Genomic DNA, 25,201 nt, shown 5'->3' with positions numbered 1-25,201 from the left:
ACGCTTGGGAGCTTACTAGCAAGTGACCCTTTTGGCGAGTAGAGAAGTCTGGGGGGCTCGGTGTTGGTTTTGGTCTTCTAAAAGCTATCATTTAGTTCCTTTCACCCGCTCGATGTTGTCCTGTGTGCATACTCCATTTTATTTATTCCTCACCACCGCCATAAAGTTCAGGCTGTGTTTTCATGTTACGCGATAGACTTGGAGGTGAAACACCTTGTCCAAGTTCACACAACTAATGTGCAGAGAGCTGGGACGGGAAACCAGATAGGTGTCTTTCGAAGGCCAGGACTATTTCTACTCCAGTATTTTCATTTGGAGAAAACTCGAGCCCTGCCACCTGGATTTAATACAGGCTCTCCCCAGCAGGCCTTCTGAAGGAGCAGCAGCTCTCCTCTGGAAGCTTCCAGAAGCAGAGAACCTCCTAGGGACGTGAAACTGCTGATCTAGCTGAACAGAGCAGAAGTCACTTGATTAGCTGTCCATCTAAAGTTTTACAGTCCTCATTTAACCTCATTAATTGCAGAACAATTGAAAATAACTCTTTTCACTTTATGGAGGCCCAGAACCGCGGCCCCTTTCCCAAGAGCTACACCGCAGAGTCAAAAGTTCTTTCTCCCACCTGCGTCCTGATGATGACTTTCTCACAGGACTTTCTGGTGGAGTCTAGGCCTGGGGTGAGAGTCTCCCTAGAGTACGTTGTGCTTCTAATTGCATTTTGTACCAAGCTGAGAGAGAGAAGTCGTGTACACGGAGCCTTCTATTCAGAACCGTGTGTTTGATACTTTAGTGTCTGTGCTTTCAGTGTGCGGAGAGACTTTTATTAATATTTTGAACGAAACCAGCATTTTAAGGCAGTATTTCCTCCTTTGAATATATGTGCCCCTGGCTGAGAAAAATAATTTATGATCCCATGCACACATATATACTTTCCAAGTAAGCAGTATGGCCACGTGCAGTGTACTCAAATTCTAGGGCATCACCAAAGGCCATTCCCAACATTCAGGAGTGTTGTATTTCATTTTGAGATGAGAAGAAGCAGATTCTAAGACATATGCCTCGTAGGAGAGGAATCAATTCTCTTTCCTTTTATCTGCTTTTCAGTCACAAAAATGGAAACCCTTCATGTCTCAGAAGTACCATATAACATCCCTGAACTTAGGCACTTGCACGCACGCGCACACACACCCACACACTTGGAAAGTACAGGAAGCATGAGATGTGTAAGCAGCACTGGGGGTTTTAGATGCTTGCGAACATTGTGGGTCAGCAGCGGAGCTGATTTGCTTTTCAAAAGGCTATCAACTCCGCAGGCAGAACAAGAGAGGTAAGCGACCCACTGCTGCGGGTGCCGCATTCAGGCCGTAGTGAGGAAGGGTATCACGTGGGCCTGTGCACATCTGGGCCACTCTGTCAGAATGGGAGGTATACAACTCCAAAGGAAGGGGGTTTGAAGCCACTTCATAGGAGATGTGCTTAAGGAAACAGGAGGGCTTGCCCGAACTGAGAGAAGCAGCCGGTCCCTCCATGGCTGTATTCACACAGACGAAGGGCCGTGGCATGGAAGAGAGGTCACACTGGTTCTGGCGTCTCCTGAAAGCAGATGCAACACCAGTAAGTGGAATTTACAAGTAGGCAGACTGTGGCCAAGCGGAAGGAGCCTTTCTGGCAATCGGAACAGTTGAAAACGTGAATGAGCTGCAAGGGATGGGCGGGAGGGAGTGGTCTCAGCTTGCAGACGCCAGGTGACCCTGGTGAGGAAAGTGGTCTAAAGGACTCACAGAAAGGATGGAACTGTGTCCTGTGCCCTCCAGAGTACTTTCTACCTCGAGGAGCCTAACATTAAGAATAGTGGATACTTAGTTGTAAAAAGCCCTTCCAGATTTCTCCTGGTTGAGCTGACAGGCATGATGCCGGTCCCTGGACGCGCTGTCCTCAGCCCGTGTGCCCCCAAATGCTTATGCACGTTAAACAGACACATGCGTATATGGAGGCTCGTATGGGAACATCTGGAGAAGAGGCTTTTTCTACTTTGCCTTCTAGGGAATATGACAACTTGTCTAATTCCCCCTGACAAGAAGGGACCTAGCCCAAAGCAGCACCGTTCTCCCCCCGCCGTATCTGACTGTGTCCTTGTCCACTTGCTTTGCAGTATGCCATGTTTCTGTCTCTGGTGTTCCTGGCTGAACTCGTGGCTGGCATTTCTGGGTTTGTGTTTCGTCACGAGGTGAGTATACACCAAGTGGAGAACTCAGTTCAAGGGTCTTTGGGAGGAGGATTTTTGAAACGTCTTGGAATGTGTAAGGGATGCAGAGAAGCTAGCTGGCATCTCCAGTGGTATTTGCTAGTTTCCAAATGCCATGCACTATGAACTGAAATGCCCAGAAAATTCTACAGGTGGGGATTTCGCCAAACTTGAAACCTTAGTTGTTGACCCTCACTCTATTTCTTTATATAGCTGTCGCATGAAAGGATTCTCCGTTATTGGATTTTTTTTTAATTAATTTATTTTTCGCTGCGTTGGGTCTTCGTTGCTACGCACGGGCTTTCTCTAGTTGCAGCGAGCGGGGGCTACTCTTCGTTGCGGTGCGCAGGCTTCTCACTGCGGTGGCTTCTCTTGTTGCAGAGCATGGGCTCTAGGCGTGCGGGCTTCAGTAGTTGTGGCACGTGGGCTCAGTAGTTGTGGCTCACGGGCTCTAGAGTGCAGGCTCAGTAGCTGTGGCGCACGGGCTTAGTTGCTCCACGGCATGTGGGATCTTCCCGGACCAGGGTTTGAACCTGTGTCCCCTGCATTGGCAGGCGGATTCTTAACCACTGTGCCACCAGGGAAGTCCTTCCTCCTCCTTTTAAAAAAGTGACCTCCATATAGATTAAATACTTTAAAAGTAGCCACTTCAGCAAGGCACAAGTGTATATCCGTATATCAAGATTTCTCAGAGGCCAGAGGCAAGCCAAACAAGTCGTTGGCCAAAGGCGAAGTGCTACATTTCCCCTAAGCAGCCTGTGCTCTACTGTCTGCTCCCTAGAGCTCCTGCAGGGCGCCCCCTGCCGCCCGGGGGTAAAATCCACACCCCAGTGGCGAGGAGCCCTGTGGCTTCGCTTGGTGGTGTGGGAAAAGGAGAGAAGACAGTCACGATCAAAAACCCCTACAAAGCTGCACTTTGTTTTTTATTTACATGTAAAATTTGAGATTTCTACAGCTGGGGAGAATGATTTTGAATCCGGTTTTGCGATCAAAACTGCTAGTTTCAAGGACACTCCCAGCTGTCCTTTGTCGCACGTGGCCATCCTTCCATGTCCTGTCACTGAGGCTGCTCTATTTGGACAACGTATAGATGCTAATGCAGGGACGAGCTGCTCTCACGCTGTCTGTAGCTGCCGTGGTATCACTTTTCAGATGTGTATACTGATGATAGGTCAGAAAGTGTATACGCTACGATACAGTTCTGGTTCTAACTCCCCACTCCCCAAATTCATTATTGTTCCCTGTAAATAACAGTAAAGATAGAAGCAGCTACACATGTGTTAGAATGGAAAGAAATAGCAAGACGGAGGTAGGAAAGTCAGTGAGGTCGAGTGTGATAACTGTGGCTCTTGAAGTCTGGCATCACGTGTTCCCAGGCCCTGCCTTTGTGCTTGGCCAGGTCAAGTTCCCAGTGAGCCTGCCTTAGGCGCTTTCTCCCCGCTCTTCCCCTTTACCAGATGTGGCCTCTCAGATGCCAAGACGGACTTCTAGAACCATTTCATGTGGGCACTGCATCCAGAGCCAGATCCCCCATTCTTATTCTCAGCTGAGGTAAAACCTGATACCTAGGACCTGAACATCCTCACCTGCCTAACGGCTTTTCACTGAAAAGCCATTTAGGGAAGTGGTGGCTGGGGGTTGCAGTGCCACCCTTCGGCCGCCAGGAGTGGTCTTGAGTTTGGCTAAAGAGTCAAACGCACATGATGAGAATAGGTCACAACCTAGCAGCATTGACTGAGAAGGATACGGTAAAGGAAACATAGCTTGCAGGCAGGGCAGCAGTGGGCTTGTTTCTTCAGTGGGAGTCCTCAAAGTGGTCCAGGCTCTAGTCTGTGTAGACCTGCCCACGCCTAAGAGGCGATGCACGTGCAATGAAACGAGGGGACACAGCTGGGTGTGGCAACCACCCTGGCTTAGAAGCTCCATGTAAATAGTGTCTCTTTATCTCTTGTAACTGTCCAATGGGCATAGCGGCCAGTATCTCAGCAAGGAATGCGCCTAGTTAGAAGAGTCACCATATTTAGCCCTAAGCTTCCCACCAGGTAATTATTTTCATTTGCTGAAGTCCAAGGCCAGAGTCATTTCACCAATCGGGGCACTTTTTACCATGAGCGGGGTTGCCTGGTAACACACCTGATGCTCCGCCTTCAGTAGGTTTCCAGGAAAACAGAACTTGAAAGATAACCCAAGGTCAAATGTGTTCACAGAGAAGGAGAAAGGGTTTTGCTGTTTATTAACAAATAAAGTCCATGTCCTTTAGTCTCTTTTTCTCATCTCAATGAAGACAGGTAAGTGAAAGCTGGTTTTGCCCCACTCCTGTATGGTACACTAGGGATCTGATTCTGGTCAAAACATCGGTCTTCCTGCCCGCCCCACACACAAATGGCCTGTCCTTTGTCATTCTTCTGAGTAAGGGCAGAAAAAGTTAGAGAAAGCAAGGCAGTAACCAATTCCAAGAAAATAACTAGAAAACCATCACAGCCCTTTCTGAATCTGAGTCGACACCTGAGTGGCTCATTGAACTAGGCAGGGTTCCTCCGGACTGGGGGTAAGGGAACATTTTTTTAAAACTCCTGAGCTAACAACTCCCTTGGCCGATCTTCTGAGCTCTTTTGTCTCAGAAAACAGGGCATCCCCTCCTTGGTCTACATTTATTCGGAGACTTTCAGAAGAGGCTATTTTGGGGTGGAAGTTGGTACGAATCTGTGTCCATCTGGGCTGCAGTGGACCAGAAGCACATCGCCCCTTGTCTTCCCTAGATCAAGGACACCTTCCTGAGGACTTACACTGATGCCATGCAGAATTACAATGGCAACGACGAGAGGAGCCGGGCGGTGGATCACGTGCAGCGCAGCGTAAGTTCCAGGAAGGAGATGGGGCTGGCAATGGCCTGCGAGGTCGGGCCGTGGACTTGTGGGCTGCCGGTGACGCTGGACTGGCAGTGTTTGCTCTTGAGCCCCACTCTCCGCCTCTTGGCCCAGTTCCCTTTCCAACAGTGGACATCCAGTACTTTTTCAGGGTCCAGGGATCCAGGTAATTGGTGCCAAGAAGGACCACTCCCTCCGGTTTGCTTTTCATCCGTAAGGATGTGAGCATCCCAAGGAGAGCTAGTTTGCCCTTAAAAATCTGAAGCCTTGGAACAGTGAGTGTAGGACAGCCTGACTTCGAGTTGGCTCCCTAAGACCAGCCTTCTGGAAATGGTGTCTTGAGGCTGGGCGGTGAGCTCAGGTGAGCTGTGTTCACCGGCTTGGGCGGTGCAGTGGGGTTGGAGAGCCGATCTCAGAGCAACTGAGGATCCTGCAGGCGTGTGAATGGCCTAGGCTGCCTGGTGCTTCTCAGAGGATATGAGGAAAGTAGTTGTTTCCTGCCTGGAGGTGCTCAAGCCTGACTGCCCATCAGGATCAGCTGGAGAGGTTATTTTGTTTTTTGTTTTCACGGTACACAGGCCTCTCACTATTGTGGCCTCTCCCGTTGCGGAGCACAGGCTCCGGACGCGCAGGCCCAGCGGCCATGGCTCACGGGCCCAGCCGCTCTGCGGCATGTGGGATCTTCCCGGACCGGGGCACGAACCCGTGTCCCCTGCATCGGCAGGCGGACTCTCAACCACTGCGCCACCGGGGAAGCCCCTGGAGAGGTTTTTGATTGAGGGGTGTCTTTTATTGTTGTGTTGTTTTGACTTTAGAAGCAGTATTTTTATGTTTTTGGTAATTTATTTTGGTAGAATCTCAAAGTTACCCAGAAAAGCTGCAGGAATAGTACAAGGAGCTGTACCCCTTTTACCCAGATTCACCAATTAATGACATATTTTGCCCCGTCTGCTTCAATATCCTCTGTGTCAGCAGTTGGCACATCTTTGCTGTGAAGGGTCAAGTAGTAACTATTTGAGGCTTTGAAGGCCATGCAGTCTCTGTCACAACTACTCTACTCTGCCTTTGTAGCACAAAATCTGCCCTAGACAACACGTAACACAGAGGCACAGCTGTGTCCCAGTAAAACTTGATTTACAAAACCAGGTAGCTGGTGGGCTGTAGTTTACCAGCACCAACTCTCTCTCTTCCTCAATGTGCATCTTTTTTCCCCCCTAAACTATTGATGTACGTATTAGTACAGATCTTGGGGAGAGCTTTCTAAAACCATTTTGGCCTGAGCTCCCCATGGACGGTCCTGATTCAGTAGATCTCTACATCTGTCTCTTTAGCAGCACCTAATCACGCAGGTGATTTTGATGCTTAGCCAGGCCAGAGAGCAGCTGCTTGGCTTTGGGAGGTGGAAACCAACGCAATATGGCGTCTAGGACTCACTTCGTCCGCTGAGTTCGCGTGGGTATGCCAGTGAGTAGAATTGCTAGTGGAGCTTCAGCTCATCTTGGCTCACCAAAGCTGTGCCTGTCAACTTAGGGCCTGGGCCCATGTTTTTCTTTTAAAAGCTGCAAGGCGCTGGGTGCAGAGACCACAGTGCCCTTTGATCTGCCACACTTAATTCCTTTCCTTTTCCCGTTAACAGCTGAGCTGCTGTGGGGTGCAGAACTACACCAACTGGAGCACCAGCCCCTACTTTCTGGAGCACGGCATCCCCCCAAGTTGCTGCATGAACGACACCGATTGTAATCCCCAGGATCTGCACAACCTGACCGTGGCCGCCACTAAAGTGAACCAGAAGGTACTCACTCCCTCTTGGTCCTGATGGGACTCAGTGGTGAATGTTTGGGGAGGGCTTTTTCGTCTCTGTGAAATTATGACAAAGAGGTTAGAAATGATAGTCTTGGAGAGAGTCAGGAATCTTCCTTTGTGGTTCTTTCTGGCCAGGGAGAGGCACTGGGCTGCCCACTTCTGAAGGAGAAAGCCTTGCCTCAGCGAGACTCTACGAGGCACAGTTAGGAAGGGTTAGCAAGTGGTTCCTGTTAACCCTGATGCTGATGTCAGGGAATGTGGCCTTCTTTCTGGGTGTCTGTCTTCTGCTTAATGTACCTTCGAAACATGAAATTATTCCCAGCTGGGTGCCGGTCCTCAGCGGAAAGAGGGAGTTGAGTTGACAGACAGCATCTGCTTCTGCGAGGAGGGTGGCCTTGATTTTAGGGACTTCACTGCATTGGGAAAAGAAATCAACAACTTCAACTCACTCTCAACATCCTGACTCCCAAAGAAATTAGAGGAAAAAAAAAACTGGCCAAGAGAAATTTGAAAGTTAGTACATAGTAGAAATGAGGGAAATGAAACTTAGGTAGAGAAAAGGAAAATCAATTCTGTATTCCACTCTGCAGAGAATCTGATGAAGACATGATACAGCTGTGTGTGAGGACTATCTATTCTTAAACATTTAGGGAAATGCCAGATAGAAACTATGTCTTGCTGAAACAAAAGGGAGGAAAAAAACCCTACTGTTGAGTTTACCTGTGGTTATGCTGCCATCAGGTAAATTTTCTTTTCTTACTAAGTTTTCTTTTTTTTTGGCCACGCTGCACGGCATGTGGGATCTTAGTTCCCTGACCAGGGATCGAACCCGTGCCCCCTGCAGTGGAAGCTTGGAGTCTTAACTAGTGGACTTCCCTGGAGTCTTAACCAGGGAAATCCCAAAGTTCTAGTTTTCTAAGGTCTTCAAAATTCTATGGGATCTGGGCCAACTACTGAATAATTCACAGAAGATAGCCATCCTTTCAAGATAAGAATGTTAAGAGATGGTTTCTATATTTTACCCATGTAATGTTGGTATTTGTAGCAGAACTGCTGCAAGGCATTGTTGCCATATTCTGGAAGCTCCTTTTGTCATTCTGGGTTTATTACTTGGCTGTTGGTGTGGTGAGATAAGATGTTCAGTACAGACAGCTTCTTGTGTGAGCTAAGAGAACATCTGTTCCAACTGGAATTTTTTATGAACCCCACGTTTGAGGCCTCCTTCGCCTCTCATCAGCAAGGTGACTTCCGGTTTCTTCATGGACACCTCCATTGAGCATCCGTATATGTCATTATGCTGCCACTGTATGAAGTGCTGAGCAGACCTGGCACTCAGGGGGCGCTCCGATGTATAGAAGGCAAGACGTGCTTTATGGAGTGGGAGATTGGCACAGCAGAGCCTCAGGGGGTCCTTTGTAGGGGCGGCAATCATCAACCTTGATAAAAGCCTTCTGAAAAAAAATTTCACCCAAACCACTTCTCTTGTGAAAGTTGAGGGCTTCGAAGTCAGGACCACAGGGTCTGGAGTCAGACTGCAGTTTAAATCCTGGCTCAGCCACTTGCTGGTTGTGTGATCTTGATCAAGTGACTTAACCTTTCTCAGCCTTGTTTTTCTCATCTGTAAAATAGAATAACAGTTCTTGCCCCTTAGGATCGATAGAATTGAATGAGATAAAACATCTAAAGCACAGTGCATGGCAGAGAGTAAAGGACAAGATGAACGTTAACTGTAATGTTAAATGGTAGCTGTGGTGTAAATGTCACAATAACGGTGATGTTTGTCTTCCACCCTACCACACTGTGCCTTTTATTAGAAATGACGCAGCAGGTCCTTGTAGGGAGGGTCTTTTGTTTGTATTCAAAAGCAGGCTGAGGCAGATCCTATAGTGCACTTCTAGAATCCTTACAATGATTTCCAGAAAGATAGGGGAGCATTTTTTCACTTCACTGATAACCTACAAATTGGCCTCGCTCCCAGCCTCCCCCCGCCCCGACAATCCTACTTTACATTTTCCTGGATGCCTCAAATACCTGGAAGAGATACTTCTCTCTCACTTCCCTTTTACCCTCCAACCTGGCTCCCTCTGTGGAGAGAAAGTGAATGAAAACTGAAATTTGCCTAGGAAGTTTCATTAGATATTCTCATTTAATGCCCACCTGAACTTCTCAGACCAATTACTTCCCAGGCCTGAGTCTGTGACACCTCATCTATAAAAGGTAAGCAGTGCGGATGGGGTGGAGATGTGGAGTGATAGTCGATGCTCATAAACGTTAGCCTCCCCAAACTGACTCCCTCCCCCAGGAAGATGAACTCCCACCATGTCCTAGTTCTGTGGAATCCTGTTATAAAATACATGTATTCTCAATCCCCATAGATCTTTCAGTGTCTTGAACCCTGTGCCCTGATAGCACAGAAAGGTGGCTCTGGGCTCTTACCTGGCAGCCTGAGAAACCTACCTTGTACAGATCACTGACAGAGAGCAGGAAGGTGAGAGCGGTTAAGCAGGATATCTATCGTTTTGTTTTGAGGACAGCTTTGATTTCGGTTTTGCTAAGCATGATGATCAAACGTCCACAGGTTCAGTTAGCTAACAGCATTGACCGACCCCTACCCCCTAGGAATTCCTTGCCTTTTTTTAAAGAGCCAGGGCAAGAGGAAGAGAGTTATTGTGGTTGGCAGCTCCAGAGGTACCTCCTCCCGGTACCTGCCTGGAAGCAGCCGTGCTACTCCTGCTACTGAAAAGCCTGCCACTTGCAGGTGTTTCCCATCAGAGGCCCTGTTGATTTAGACTTGCTGAGAGGGTGAGCAAATTACCTGTTCTGTTTCTGGGTGTTTCCTAGGACATTTAGCAGGTCTCTGTAGATTGTTCTCACACCTGACAATCAGGCTTTCATTTTCAGAAATTAAGAGAGATCGTTGTGGGTAGATAAGAGGATTTTCGGGGAGAACTTGAGATGGAAGGCAAACGTGCACTGGGGTTGTAGGATTGAAGCAGTTCGGGCAGTCTGCAGAGCTAGGCCGAGACCTGGAAAATGGGCTCGTGGGTCCATAGAGTGAACAACAGAGGAAAAGCTGGAGAAGGAAAGCATTTATTGCAACCTGGGTCTTGTATCGTTTAAACAACAATGAAGAAGCTAAATCACTTTCATCTTTTCACCTTAAGTAACTCTCTTATTGCTATAATTTATTAATTTGCTCTTTGTTTAGAGTGAAAAAGGATGGAGGAACTTTTCTTAGCGAAGAGTGCTTCTCAAACTTTAATGGGCACGTGAAACATCTGGAGATATTAACATTCATTAAAACTCATTAAAAATGAGTAACCCCGGGATCTGGCAGATTCTGGTTCAGTAGGTCTGGAGTGAGGTCTCAGATTCTGCATTTCTAACAAAATCCCCAGTAATGCTGCTTCTGCTGCTTGTAGCAAAACCCCGGTGCGAGGAGCAAGGTTTAGAGAGAACGATTTTGCCACAGTGGTACCAATGCCAGGCCCTTACTTCATTTTTCTGTTTTCTCTTAACTGGTTGGAGTGGGCTTTTCAAAAATGTGACTGACTCTGATTTCTACTCCATTGTAGGAGATTTCATACTTTAGAAAAACATATTCACCTTATGTGTAGAATTAAAGTTCACAGCAAAAAAAAAAAAAAAAAATAATAATAGAAAAAATAACCCTATTCCCCCCCCCTAAAAAAAAACCAAAAACACCTATCCCAAACTATTTTGCAGAGTAAGAAAATAGCTCACCTCACTTCTCTCTGGTTTTTATTACTGGGTTTGTGTTTCCATATTTTGAGCTGATGTAACACTGGCGGTGGTCTGAACTTCATTCCCTGGCCCGAGCATCGCTGTGGGGAGGAGATACAGCAATGAACAACGACCAGCACAGAAAAACTCTATCTTAGCTGCTGCCATTTGGGAAAGTGCTAGAATATCCCCCTCTCTTCTGGCTTTGACTTCTTCCTAACCCGAACTGACTTTCTTTCCACTACCTTTTGGAAAATAGTGTGATATATAGTTTCACTCGTAGAAATGAAATCAGTGAGCAAGCTTCTCCTATAAAGAGAAGCAAATTGGAAAACTTTCCATGAGCAATAATGCGTTTCCTTTCCCACCCCTGCCCCGGCCTTCAAATTTGCATCAGGTAACTAAGGAGCATAGTTTGTCCATTGCATTGAAAACGTGTCAAAGCACTGCTGCTAAATTAATGCATCTTTGTCTTTGCAAACAGACTGTGAATGCATAAAATATCATTTATTAGAAGATACAGCATTGGCAGACTTTTCACAAGCTCTATGAGAAATGTTAAATCATTAAACTCTGAATTTAAAAATGGGAGACATGTTTTTGGTTGTTCTTGTTCCTCAGATGTTATTACAATTTAGTGGGCCTTTCTTGATTAACAATAATCCTCTTTACCCTGTTTATGAAATTGTCTTGATTTTTCACAGACTTCATACATTCAAGTTGAGGCCCTTTTTCAGAAAACTGGAAAATGACCATGTCTTCCAAAGCTGAACACGTCAGTTCAGAAGTCTAGGTTGATTTGGCCCAGTTCCAAACTACAGAAATACACTCACACACTGACACACACATACGTTCGCTAATTCCTGCTGTTTGAGCTGTCAGGCTTTTTAACAGGAAGAGTCAGCTTTTGCCTTTGCCTTAGGAGTGATGCACAAAATTTGGTGTCCTACCTGGACTGGGTTGATAAAATGTAATCCAGAATAACAACAAAACTAGTTTAGCAACATTGTCGAACTCCAACCAGACCATTTCTTTTAAAGAAATTAAACTTTATCAATATTAAACTAACATTGAAATTGGTAAAATTGGTGTTGGTTTTAACCACAACATGTGGAGTTTTCACAGGATGTTAAAGGGAAACTCACTTCATTTTACCAATGAGGTTATTGACATCATAATAGAGAGAGGGTAAGTGACTTCTTCAAGGTCCCATAGTACATCTGTGGAAAATATGACTCTAGAACATGGGATTTTCCCTACTAAAAAAAGCTTAATGGTCTCCATAGGAAGAACCCTAAAATACCATAAGGTTGGCAGGTATTCAAACACCACCTTCTAACCAGAGGATTTCACTTTATTTATCTAAGATTCTGTCATTTGTTGTCAAAATGCTAGTAACTATGTTTATGATGCTGAGTTTTGCTGATCAGGGATGCAGAATGCCTTTGCACGTGTTTAAGTCTGCTTCTGTATCCCTACAGCATTCGCCTCATGGATCTTACAGACTTCTTGCTAAATTTCATCATACAACAGAAACGTTTGTGGATGAAAGTGTATATCTGGGATTTACTTTAAAATAATCCAGCCAGGGGGTGCGTGTTGAAGAAATTTAAATGAAACAAGATCGGCCATATGTTCACTGTGATTTTAGAGGAAGGGTCACTTGGGGGTTCTGTACCGTTTGTATGTTTGAGATTTTTCATTCTGTTTGCGGAATGAAGGTTGGGGTGTATGTGGGAGTGTCGCGAGGTAACCCAGCCGGTCTGGCCTGGGTGAAACATGTCTCTGAGACCGTGTCTCTGTGTTTTCAGGGTTGCTATGATCTGGTGACCAGTTTCATGGAGACCAACATGGGAATCATCGCTGGAGTGGCTTTTGGGATCGCATTCTCCCAGGTAATCTTGCGGTCGGACCTAGCCTCTCCTCTGTCTCCTGCTCTCCTTTCCCTCCCTGGTCTCCAGATTCTGTGGCGGCCTCCCCGTGCCTGGGGAAAGGCTGATGGATGGGGTCAGAACTCCTTGCTTATTAGTCCTCAGGTCATCTGTTTATTGATTTTCCTTTTTCAACTTAAATGAAGTTTTGCCATCAAGGGAATATTGGTTACAGTTCAACTAATGACTAGCTCCAGAAAAACAACTCCCTTCTTCTGTAGGTCAAATGGAGGTTAGCTGAACAAGGTGCCGCCTTAATTGGAGCCTAAACAACTCCAAACATCAAATGGCTGATTTGGATTCGGGGAGGAGGGTAGGGCTCTTTTCCTGGTTGACCTGTCCCTTTTTGGTTCTTAGTTCCCGGGGATTGTGCATGAGATCGCTCGCTCCCTTTTAAAGAAAGCCGCAATGTAGCAAATTTCATCCTGTCCTCATTATTGGATCTCAAGGTTTGATTATTGTTTCTTAAGAGGAAACTGAATTTGTGTATATGAAATGGTATATGCCTTTATCTCCACCCGGCCTCTAAAAAAGAATGGGAGAAGCCATTATGCAAACTAAGCAAGCCACACATACTCAAGGATGGAACATGATTAAGCTAAATCTAAAATTTTGCCCACCTGCACCAGGCGGTGTGTTGCCCCACAGGCTTCTGATCTCCCGGCCAGTTGCTATAATGTTGCTGTGGGTGGAAGGATCGGCATATATACCTAACAACCAAAAAAAAAATTGATTTATCTTTAACACAGAATTTTTTTCAGACCAACAGATCATTTTTCCAACAAAGCCCAATTAGTGTCACCTCAGTAATGTTGCCATGGCTCTGGTTTTATCTGCCTGAATTCTATATCAGGTCTCCCAGACTATAATTACCCCTCCCTCCACGGCCCCTATACCACTTCCCTTCTTGCTGAGCAATGCAGATGCACTTTAATCTTATTTAAGTTTGTTCCTAAAACATCTTTATTGAAATATGGCCTATAAAGAGAAGCGCACACATTGTAAGTATACAGCTTAATAAGTTATCAAAAAATGAGCTTACCTGTGTACTGACCACCACTTAGATCAAGGCATAGCATGTTAGCCTGGTAGTTTTTGCACATGGAGGGCTTGGCCTCAGTTAAGTCTAATAAGCTTTTCTTCCCAAGAAGTTACCAAACCGTGTGTGACATTTCCTCTCACAAGGGCATGTGGGCCCAGCCAGCACGAGTGTGTATTTCTTGTGGCAGTTTTAAAAATCTTTTACCACGTTTTGTTTTTTTGCGGCTCGGGAAGGGCTTAAACCCTCAACACGCCAACACACACAGACCAGATTGGTGCCACAGACAGTACTGATTAACTCGGTCTCGAAAGACACATCAAAAGAAGTTGAAGCCCTGAACTTTCTTCTGGTTGCTATCCTGTTTCAGTAATAACACTTCAGTGACATATCAGTAATGGCCAGGGGACATTTCAGAGGATTCTGGACCATGTGTCCGATGCAGTGTGCAGGAGGCATCTGGCAGGTGCACATATGGTCTGCTTTACACATGTACGTGCAGTGTTGGGTTAACCACCTACAGGACAGGCTTGTGCTTGCGTTTGAGGAGGACCGTCCCCTTGGAGGAAGGAATATGGCTGCAGTCGGCCCTCATGGCTACCCTAGACCCATGAAGGGACACGAAGCCGGTACTCTCCCTGGGGGAAGAGCCAGGACTCTCGTGGATGAAACATCTTTTCATCCAAGAACCTTTCCATGTGGCCACGAGGGGTCGGGAAAACAGTCCTACTTTCATGAGTGAGGTGAACCAGGTCATAAAGAATCTGATTAATACCTCTCGCACTTCTCTCATCCCCGTGGAGGGATTTAGGGTGTAGACCAGTGGTTATCTGGCCCAATGAGCACTCATCTCTGTGTGCTACGTGGAAGAAACCCCTGCCGTGGGGCTCGCTGAGTTTGCTCTGTGGCCCTCTGGGGCAACAAGAAAGGGGCTTTGGCCCCAAGGAAGCCCCAGACAGACTCTCTTCAGAGTTTAGGTTTCTTCAAGGTACTGCAGAGTTGTTGGGATAAGAAAACAAAACCCAAAGCCCAGGAGCATCGCAGAGGCAGTGCCATTCACCCACGTGGCCGGTCAACCACAGTGGGGCAGAGACATGAGATCTGCTGTGCTCAGCTTGGGGCAGGGAAAGGGATGGCCACGGCCAGCTGTTATTAGCCAGACACACTAGGAACTGCAGCTTTTAACGGTGCCAGCAGCCTCAGGGTACCTGGAAGCTGAAGCTGGCTTCCAGTCGTCAGTAGATCCAGGGCCTCTCTGGGACCACGGTGGCCACTTACCAGATGCCCATTCAAGAACCAGCCTTACTCACCTGCCACCAAAGCTTTAGCCACAGGTGTTCAAAAATTCTAGAACAAGCGTTATAGTAAAACTTAGCAGATGTTGGCTGATACCGATAAATCACAGTGGCCTATGTGGTAGCCTTCGTATAAGAAAGCAAGCTCTGCTGAGTAGAGGCCAAAGTGGGTAGGAAAGAAGAGAGCACCTGCCCCACTCCTTACCTGCTCTCCACCTTCTCCTTGCCCTCTTCCTCACCTGCTCTCATGACGTCCACGCTATCCTGTTGGAACAAACCGGCCTTGCACATCTGTTGTCTTAGAAATCAAAGGTAGTATAAAGTACAAGGGAAACTAAGCCGAGTCTAGCCTTTTAATAGACCGTGCGAGAACTCTGTCCTGTTACCTAACTTAGCTAGCTTAAAGCTCTTGAGTGCTGTTTTTGGATAGCAGGGTTTGGGCAGGTGTTTAATATTTGTCTGCACAAAGTCCCAGTGCCTTTGCCCTCGCAAGGAGAAGGCCATTTGTCTGGACTTGATGGGCAGGTCCTGCTGCCCTGAATCTATAGCAGAGGGCTGAGTGTGTTTTTATAGGGTACCTCCTCCCTGCATCTTCGGCAGCTACTCTCTTATTCGAGGGGTCTTGGGAACACACACACAGAGAAATAGCCTCACCTCCCTCGTCCCTAACATGACCTGGAAACCAAGCGTCCGAGTCTGGACACTCGTATTGCTCAGCTTGTGACACTGCTTCCCGCCCTGGTTGGCCTTCTGCTATGGGTCTCTGGATTTAGCACTTCTGTATCCAACGTAAATAGCTTCGCTAGACTTGGAGACTATTAGGCTGGATTAATCCCCCAAAGCACAGAATGTTACAGTCCTGAGTAAGGACGGTGGAGCTGTTTTCCAGAAGGGAGAGTTGAGGGCTTTGCTTGAGGTTGGGTGGCTACTGGAGATCCAGGATTACAATTCTGAGGGTCTCATCTGGTCTGCTGTATTCAACATTCAGGCCAGAGACAACCCTTGTTCTTGCTTCACGTAGCACCTAAATGGAGCTCAGTTTGTGCCTTTATAATGAAAGGATTTGAGTCCGTGGAATTGCAAAGACAAAGGTACTCATTAAAAAAAATACAGATCCTGGCTTCCCAGGTGGCGCAGTGGTTAAGAATCCGCCTGCCAATGCAGGGGGGACACGGGTTCGAGCCCTGGTCCGGGAAGATCCCACATGCCGCAGAGCAGCTAAGCCCGTGTGCCACAACTACTGAGCCTGTGCTCTAGAGCTCGCAAGCCACAACTACTGAGCCCGTGAGCCACAGCTACTGAAGCCCGGGCCCCTAGAGCCCGTGCTCCGCAGCAATAGAAACCACTGCAATGAGAAGCCCACGCACCGCAATGAAGAGTAGCCCCGCTCACCGCAACTGGAGAAAGCCCGCACGCAGCAACAAAGACCGAACACAGCCAAAAACACATTAAAAAAATACAGATCCTCTTCCTACTCATCCATCCCCTGACCCTCACCCCTGCAGGTGCCTCCTCCGGGGCCCACAGGCTACTGAGCTGATTCCTTACGGACCAAGGATTCTTTTCTGGGACTTGTTTACCTTTTCTGTATAGAGGGCAGGGAACAAAGCTGTCAATAGCCTTGATGAGACATGGCTGAATAAGGCTAACGGAAGTTTTTACTTATTCCCGTAGTGTTTTCAGGCTCTGAAACGGTCCCTAAAAGCATTTATACAGTTTTATTTCAAACCAGATACCTTGGCACTTACCCAGTTCAGTCATGAACATAAAATCTCCACAGACATTCTAAGGATCGAAATTTTCGACCTATTGCTTTTGCCACTTTCTTGTTAAGAAAGTTGCCTTTTACACTTTGTTTGCTGGCCTCTCTCTGCCCCTCAGGAATCGGGGACCGGGCCACGTTTACCTCCCATGGTGATCGCAGGGGAAGACAGCCTTGCCCTGTCGCCTTTGCTGACCTGGACCCCACCCCTCTCTCAGCCCCTCTGCCGCCTCTTGGAGTCCTGGTAATTAGCAGAGCCCCAGCGATGTGATCGCTGTTACTGGCGCTCTCTTTGTGGGAATGCTTCGAGAAGGTTAGAGTAGACCTCTTATAAGTCTGTCCTTCCCTCTCTGGCTTCTCAGTTCTCAAAGGGGCTCCCGGAGGTTTTCATGACCCAAAAGAAAGCAGAATATATAGTACAGACAATGCCGAGAGCGGTAAAAAGAAAATGTTACTTCCAACGATTAGATGAAGGCTAATTACAAAGTCTTAGACGACCCAATATAAATAATCTGACCTCAGACTCCCTAGGCTGTACGGCACTTGACACTTCGCCAGTCACGGGGAGAGGGAGAGGTGACTCTGGGGTCTCCGTCCTGAGGGCTGTTTAGCATAAGAGGCAAGCTCTCCTTTTCCTGTCTTCCTCCGGGGTTTAAAGCAGAAGTTTGTTCCGATGCCCACAGTCTCCAGCCTTAAGACACATCAGCAGTGTGCTTCTGAGGGGCAGCCTGGAATCCCACAGAGCATACCTCTGTTCTTTGAGGCGCTATTTACATATATTTAACCTAAAACAAAATAAAGATGGATTTTTCTGTGTACAGATTAATCGGGTCTAGTGGCAAGCGAGCGTTTGGTCCTGACTCTGAGAAAGAGGCTATGTCTTTACCAGGCTTTCAGTTATGTACCTAGAAATAATCTGGTAGTAAATGGTATTAAGTATAGGATGTTTCCCCCCCTCCCCGCTTTCCCTTAACTTGGTGCTTAGGGAAATGAGAGATCAAAGTTTTCTCTCAAATATGATGAGACACTGTAGCAAATTTGACGTCAGTAATCCTGCAAACAATTCAAAACACCCACCATATCCCAAATCCTAGTTTTTCTTGCACTAGAATTAACTAAAATAAAAGCCAATATATGTAAACTGCTGTATTCACAAAGCTTGCGTGTGCCTCAGCTCAGGACTTTTTTTCGGAACAATTTCTGAGTAGATGTTAACATTATTGCCCAGGGGATTTTTGCAGAAACTAACACCTGTGGCCAGCGATTTGTTCTGTAAGTGAATATGGAAACACCCGCATCCGAGTAAATATCAACAACTTTTTTTGCACTTAACGTATTTACCTGAAACTTTGTTCACGTCTTACTAAAGCATTCTGATATTTCATTAGAACAGGATAGGCGGTATAGCAGGCACCTCTGTGCAGGGGAACAGAACATCTATTACAAATATACCGTGTTTCACTGTGCTTTCCCCTGGAAGAGCAGACTCTATACTTTCTGGCGGCATTTTTTATTTTAGTCCTGTGGGTATCATTTCCTCTAGAAGATGTTCGTTTATTTTACCTGGTGGTCGACAAGGTGGGTCTTTGCAGGGGGCTCTTTCAGAAACGCCACAAGAAGGACCAGGTGCGGGACTACCACTACGTTCACCGGGATGGTCAGTTAACCATTCTCTAGCTACTGCTAACAAAAATTGCTTGTAAGACTTTTTATTCTGTGCACTAAGGCTACAATAAATTTTTTTTTTTTTGGCGGTACGCGGGCCTCTCACTGTTGTGGCCTCTCCCGTTGCAGAGCACAGGCTCCGGACGCGCAGGCTCAGCGGCCATGGCTCATGGGCCCAGCCGCTCTGCGGCATGTGGGATCCTCCCGGACCGGGGCACGAACCCATGTCCCCTGCATCGGCAGGAGGACTCTCAACCACTGCGCCACCAGGGAAGCCCAGGCTACAATAAATTTTAAACGCATTGAATACACCACAATTAATCAAATAGAAACCCACTTTCTTATACCATTTTCGAGTTTTCCAGAGGATATTGAGGTTTGCCAGATATTGATCAGATCGATCAGCTCCTTTCATATATTTGTCGTACTCTAATATACAAGTGGGCTTAGTCATCTGATGTCCAGTCCTCCTAACTTTCCTGTAGATGCTGTGGAGGAGTCATGAATAATGTCGCCATGCGGACTAACCTCTTGTCTTTCCATATAAGAAGAATCACTTCTCCCTTCTGTAAGAATGTCATTTCTCCCCTCTGTAGATTTTTAGCTTTCTCCTTTAACTGGTTTGGTAGACCACGACTCTCTCATAGTCCCACAAACTCTGGTTTTATTTTTCAACAATATTTCAGATGTGGACACACTGTTGTAATGATTGTCTTGGTAAATATGGTGCCATGAACCAAGATAAGGTTGTAGGACCGATAATATTGTTTCTTGCAGTTTCTTTCCTTCACCCATGTAAATCTCAAGGTTGCGTATATATCCAGTTTCACTTTCGCTAAGCACCCTGACCAAAATTCCATATCTTGTAAGTTTTCCGGGATTATAGGTTTTGAATCTGAGTCGTCCTCTCCACTTTATCTTTGCCTCCTCAAGTGATAGCTCTTGTTTAGGTATATAGATCAGTTGAAACTTGGGTAGAAAATAATCCAGAAGAGGTTTAACTTTTGAAATTCTGTCTGCAGGAAGTGGAGTTTCCGAGTTATCGTTAAAGTGAAGAAATGTCATTATTTGTTTGAACCTTCTTCTCGTCATAATCTTTGGAAAGATAGGTGTTTCAAGTAAGGGATCAGTTGACCAGTATTCTTTCCAGTGTGACTTTATTTGTCCCATCAAAATTATTAATCCAAGAAACTTCTTCATGTCACTATTGGTTACATCAGTTCATTTTAAAGCCTTATACTTTTTATACGATTTTTCATTCTGTTGGTGATACAGGTTCGTTTGAGAAGCGATCAACTCGAAAAAGTCGTTACCAAAGATTAATTCTGTTATTTCACTAACACTTTGTGCGTTATTAGTCAATAGTTACACCTGACACTCCTATAGTCTAATTTCCATGAAATGTTGTCTTCAATCCACTCTTCTGTAGAAGCAAAGAAGCATTCTGCAGCACCATGAGTTTCATTTTCACTTTCCATATCAGAATCAATCACTAAGGTTTTTTTGTCTTTCTGTTGGTCTAATATTCACATCGTCTGAATCAGAACCATATTCTGAAGAACTGTCATCTTCTTAGACACTAGTATATATATATCGCTTGGACAATCAGAAATTATCTGCCTAAAATTCACCGAAAAATTCTTCTTCAAACTTTCATGATGTGTCATTTTTTAAAATTTTACGGTAATAAATTGTGTTCATAGCATACATAAGGTTGGAACAAAAACCTAACGGATCAAAATGTGAGTGATAACGACAATCATAAGTTGTATAATGAACGCTTGATCGATTTTAAGCTCTAACAACTTCACACAGTGATGTTAAAAAATAATTTAAAAAAAGTCTTCTCCCATGGGCAAACAGAAGGTATATTGTTGCCCTAGAAATACAAAATGTAGTTAGTTTGAAAGCAAATAGCTTTTATTTTTACTTCTATTTTTAAAAGTTATTATTTCTGTGAGAAAGTTTGTCTGGTGCCCTTAAGGATGATGCTGTTTCTGTTTGAGGGAAAAAAAGATGGAGGGACATGCTATATTTCCTTGAAAGCAGACATCTCAGATGCAAGAAATATTGAAGTGTACTGCAGAATTTTCTGGCTGTGTGGCTCGTGAATTGCCATGGGGGCCAGGAGCATTGCAAACTGTGCAATGGAATGCTGGCTACTGTTAAGTGCTAACATACACGAGGTCAAGGAGAAAAACCTAAAGCGCTAAGCTTTACAAAGAAAGGAGGGTCTAGGAACTTGAGATCAAATAAAGAGATGCCCACCGACAGTCCTCTCCCTGAAGTCTGCAGTGTAAGGCAGGAAGGAACCCTTGGTGGCGTGAGGCAGAGGAGTTATTCTGGAGAGGAAAGGGGTCTAGGCCCCAGGGTGGGAAAAGGGGCTATCCTTGGCTAGAGGAGGCTGGAGCCTTCAACTCTGTGTGGGTTACCTGTATGGTTTGGGGGAGATTCTTTAACCTCTCCTGAACCCATTTTCTTCTGTGGACAGTTGGGATGGTGATACTGCCCAGGCATGTAGTAAGGATTAAATAACTCGATATTCCTGATTGTGCTATGTGCCTCTAATACGCGGGTGTTGGCTGGCATCTGAATTTTGAGCGTATCACGTGTGATCTGGTGTATGTTGGTCCTAAAAAATGGTAGTTCTAATGAAGAGAGACAAGCTGTAAGGTTCAAAGTCCTTGCACTCACGGAGGGGATTCTAGTTTCTCATTTGGCACAGTATTCTGGAGGTGACAGCCATGGTTCCTCTGGCCACTTGGTGGTACGTGCACGATACTACGTATTTTGTGGCACAAAATGATGGTGGCCAGAGCCTTGGTAGGAGACAGGGTAAGTCCAGTCGGGTGATTTTCCTTACCTGATAGAAGTTATAGTTTGCAGATTTCACAGCACGATTTCCATTTGAAAAAGGAAGATAAGACTCTGGTATTTCACCAAGAAAGGGAGGCCGGTTGGAACCTGCAGGATTGAGCGGAGAGCTAGGACAGAGTTGAGGTGTTGCCTTGACCAACGGTGGGAGCCAGCGTGTCACCTGTAAGATAAGGGTGAGCGGATGGACTGGATGAGTGGTTCTCTCACCTGGAAGGCTTGTTAAAACTCCAATTGCTGGACCCCATCCCCAAGAGAGTCTGATTCAGCAGGTTTGGGGTGGGGCCTGAGAATGTTTCTAACAAGGTCCCAGATGATGCCGATTCTGCTGGTCCCGGGGCCACCTTTGACACTGTACTAGATTATCTCTAAAGGTCGTTGCCACCTCTGAACCAATTAAGCATGGCCAATTGCTTAAGGAGAAGGGACCCCACATGGCCAAGAGAAGCTGCAGCCCTCTACACTCCAGTGCACAATCAGGGTCCTGTCCAAAGAGTGATCCTCCAGCAGGAATGGGAATTTTCATTTCCTATGAGCAGATCCTTAAGCATCTGCACTTAAGGATGTCTTGCTAGTGTTACAACAGCTTTTTAGCAGATCCACCTGTGTTACAGGTTAAGTCAAGGCACAAAGTGGGCAGAAGACTGAGGTCTTCTGAGGAGGTGGAGGTACCCAGATATTGGTTGTGCCGGGGCCCCTGAAAAACCAAGGGGTAGACCTTGGGTGTAGATGGGCCCATTTGGGCCTAAAATATCTACATGGTTTAGAGACAAAGAGAAATTAAAGCCCCCGCTCCGCCCCACTTCTCACAAGCCATGACTGACTTCACTGGCAAACTCACCCAGTCAAGGATTAGCGTCCCATTGTCTCAAGGAAAAGAACTATTATCCTGTCAGCCGGGTATGGCTGGGGTGTCATCCTATGAGATAGCTTCCCAACGCATGCGCTTATGGTTTTGAATTCTGGCATTCTGTGGTACTTAATTTTTTTCATTACTCTCAGAACACATGAACACATTTTACTACTACTTACGTGTCAAAAGTTGTTTTTAACGGCCAGAGCGAGCTAGACTTGGAAGCTTATGTTCAGTTGGAGAACCTCCAGCTGACCTCCACTAGCACTGAGACTCCCTAAGTCTTAGTTAGATCCCACTACTGAAATCGGGTTTGATCGTTTTCCCTAGTGCCCTTGCCCCATTCATGTACAAAAGCCGTCAGTTGTGAAACATTACCTCGGAGGGGGGTGTGTTAGAAATGTGTTAGCTCAGTGACTTCACAGCCTCGTTCTCTCTTTCCTTCTGCCAACAGCTGATTGGCATGCTGCTGGCCTGCTGTCTGTCTCGGTTCATCACGGCCAACCAGTATGAGATGGTGTAAGAAGGTGAGTGATGGTGGGGGGAGGTCACATCTAGGATTCTCCCTTTGGGGCACATACTCCCCTTCAAAGGGACAAGAGTGCTGCCTGGCCACTTCACTCTTTGATCTCGGTGGCACTTGGCCACATGCCGAAGCCTCATTTCTGTGGTGCTGGGGAGGAGATGTGAGCACTGCTCTGGAAAACGTCGAAATGCTCTCTTCACCTTGCTACCTTATTTTAAGGCCTTATTAATGGTGAGTCACTCACATGTTTTAATTTCTCTTAGTCTTTCAAGAATGATGGAAGAAGAGACCCGTTTTCGAAAGGAACTGCAGCAATCTTTGAAAGACTTCCAAAGAACGTTAGAGCACAGTACATAATACACTTGTCCTAACACCCTCACCCCGTGCAACTGACACTCCCACACAGTCTCTGCTCCACCTTTGAGCCTGCATCATGCGTAGCATCCCATCTTGTGAAGCCCTGTTGTGCCGGAGTGTAGCCAGGTTCCCTGCATCTAGTCCTAGGGGACCCCACCCAAGGCTCTGTGTGTGCCACCTCCTCCATCTGTACTTGGTCCAGCTGCAGCTCATTGTAGGTGACTGGCCCTGCAGGGCCCTGCATGTAGTGTGGGAGGCTCCTGTTAGCCCTTGATCATGATTGATAAATGCCGCACCCCCCTAGATGTAGATAAGCAGATAGCTACCTGTTCTTTTGGCTTAATCTCCTTTGGTTGGGTTTTCCCTTTTACTAAGGCTCTTGCCTGCCTTCTTCAGGCTGCCTAGGACATGTAAAGAGATGCATTGGTAATTGTCCATGAGGAGAAAAAGGCACGTGTCATGCACGAAGGAAATTGTCGAGCTTTGGGTGGCATCCTTGCTCCTTACTGTTACATGCCTGGGAACTTATAGACAGTTTAGTGCACCTGTATAATCCTTTTACAAAGCTGTATTGTTGCTTCCTGTGAAGGAAATAATATTACTTCTGTTTTTCCCCAATTAACTGCTATCGTTACTTTACTTCTTTCTATATTTTTTCTTTGCATTGACATTACAGACATTGAGGACCTCATCAAATGAATTTAAAAATGAGTGTGAAGGGGGAACAATAGTCAAAATATTTTTAAAAGATCCTAAAAAACAATTCCTCTGTCTCGCATGCCAACAAGAATGCATTGATATTGTGAACATTTGTGATACATGTGTTAATAAATAGTCATTACAGATTGCTGTGCTCTGGTTTTGTTCTTTGGTTAAGTTTTTAAACACATTTCTATATTCCATCTTGTTCCACAGGGGATTGGAGGTGGACCACCTTACACAATGACACATCCCCCCATACAAGCTCCCACTCCACTGAAATAGCATGGGGCAGTGTAAAAATTGAAGGGTTAGATTTTTTTTAATGGACATTCCAGGAACTTGAATCACTTATCATAAACAGGATGTACTGTTGGATTCAAACATAGACCCTTCATATTTCAGGCTAGAGGAAGATTTCAGAGGTTTTTTTTTTTAAGTCTGGATGTCATTTTAAAAAAAGGAAATGAGCATGTATTCTTCCTTTTATTGTTCCTAACAAGCATGTATTCTACCCTTTCTTCCTTCTTCTCTGGATTGAATAAACTGTCTAGAGAAGAGATGACATCATACCATTCAGTTGTCCCAATGCCCTGGCTTGTACTAAAGTATGAAATCCTTACGCTTGATTTAAAGAGCATTTTAGCAATAGGTGCAGTATATATTATCTGCAATCTATTTTTTCCTTCTTAATGAACCATCCTTAAAAACTAGTAAAAGCATTTATTGATCTGTCCCCAAATAAGTGGATTAAAAAGCTCCCTCTTCTCTGTAAATAGAATGGAGATGGTGTTTTAACTATATGCATTTATTAGCCTGAACTCTGCCTGAGGTAAACCCTAAAAGGCTTATGAAGGCTACTGACCCACACCTTCAGATACTGCCTCGTCAAAAGGTCAGCATTTTTAGAGAGTTAAGTAGATCTCTTCTATGGAAACATATGTAGCCCAAAACTTTTCAAAGTTTCATTTAAATTTCTATTCTATAATAAAATGAGGCTTTTCTGTAATATCCTACATAGAGTCCCACCCAGGGTTCACCTTTTTGCAAACTATGTAGTAGTTTGTAGTAGTTTGCAGTAGTATACTGATACAAATATTGTACAAATATTGTAGTAGTTTGCAGTAGTATACTGATACAAATATTGTTATACTTTGGTAAACAAGAAATCTATACACTTTCTAAATTGAATTCAGATCTCACCATTATATAATTTCAATGTGAAACATTTTGACTAAGGTTGATTTGACTTTAAAACTATAAAATATTGATATCTCTGACCTTGCTCAGAAATAAGGTATATTTAGCTTTAGATGGTACTGCTGAACATTATTCCAAAGTCGTATACTAATTCATACTCCCACCACAGTGTAGAGAAGTTCTAGTTGTTCCACATCCTCACCAACACTTGTTATTCTCAGACTTACGTTTTAGCCATTTGGTGTGCATGGTGGTATCTCAGTTTGCCTTCACATTACGATTAGTGATACCGAACACTCAGTCTGTCGTTGACCACCTTGATGTCCTCCTCCATTTTTTTGTTT

General features: G+C 45.5%; 1 protein-coding gene across 1 annotated transcript in view; it reads left to right on the top strand.

Annotated features, from left to right (window-relative positions):
- TSPAN7 (tetraspanin 7) overlaps positions 1-23,804 on the top strand; it is a 137,304-nt gene extending 113,500 nt beyond the window's left edge. Inside the window, exons 3-8 of the mRNA XM_060002553.1 lie at positions 2,150-2,224; positions 5,002-5,097; positions 6,746-6,901; positions 12,468-12,551; positions 22,530-22,602; positions 22,865-23,804. Coding sequence (XP_059858536.1) covers positions 2,150-2,224; positions 5,002-5,097; positions 6,746-6,901; positions 12,468-12,551; positions 22,530-22,598 — 480 coding nt within the window. The 3' untranslated portion in view covers positions 22,599-22,602; positions 22,865-23,804. The remainder of the gene's footprint in view (positions 1-2,149; positions 2,225-5,001; positions 5,098-6,745; positions 6,902-12,467; positions 12,552-22,529; positions 22,603-22,864) is intronic.
- Positions 23,805-25,201: the final 1,397 nt, after the last annotated feature.

The sequence above is a fragment of the Delphinus delphis genome, chromosome X (genome assembly GCF_949987515.2).
Source record: "Delphinus delphis chromosome X, mDelDel1.2, whole genome shotgun sequence".
Taxonomy (NCBI): domain Eukaryota; kingdom Metazoa; phylum Chordata; class Mammalia; order Artiodactyla; family Delphinidae; genus Delphinus; species Delphinus delphis.
Note: the sequence above shows the minus strand (reverse complement) of the source record. Positions and strands in the feature narration are given on the sequence as shown.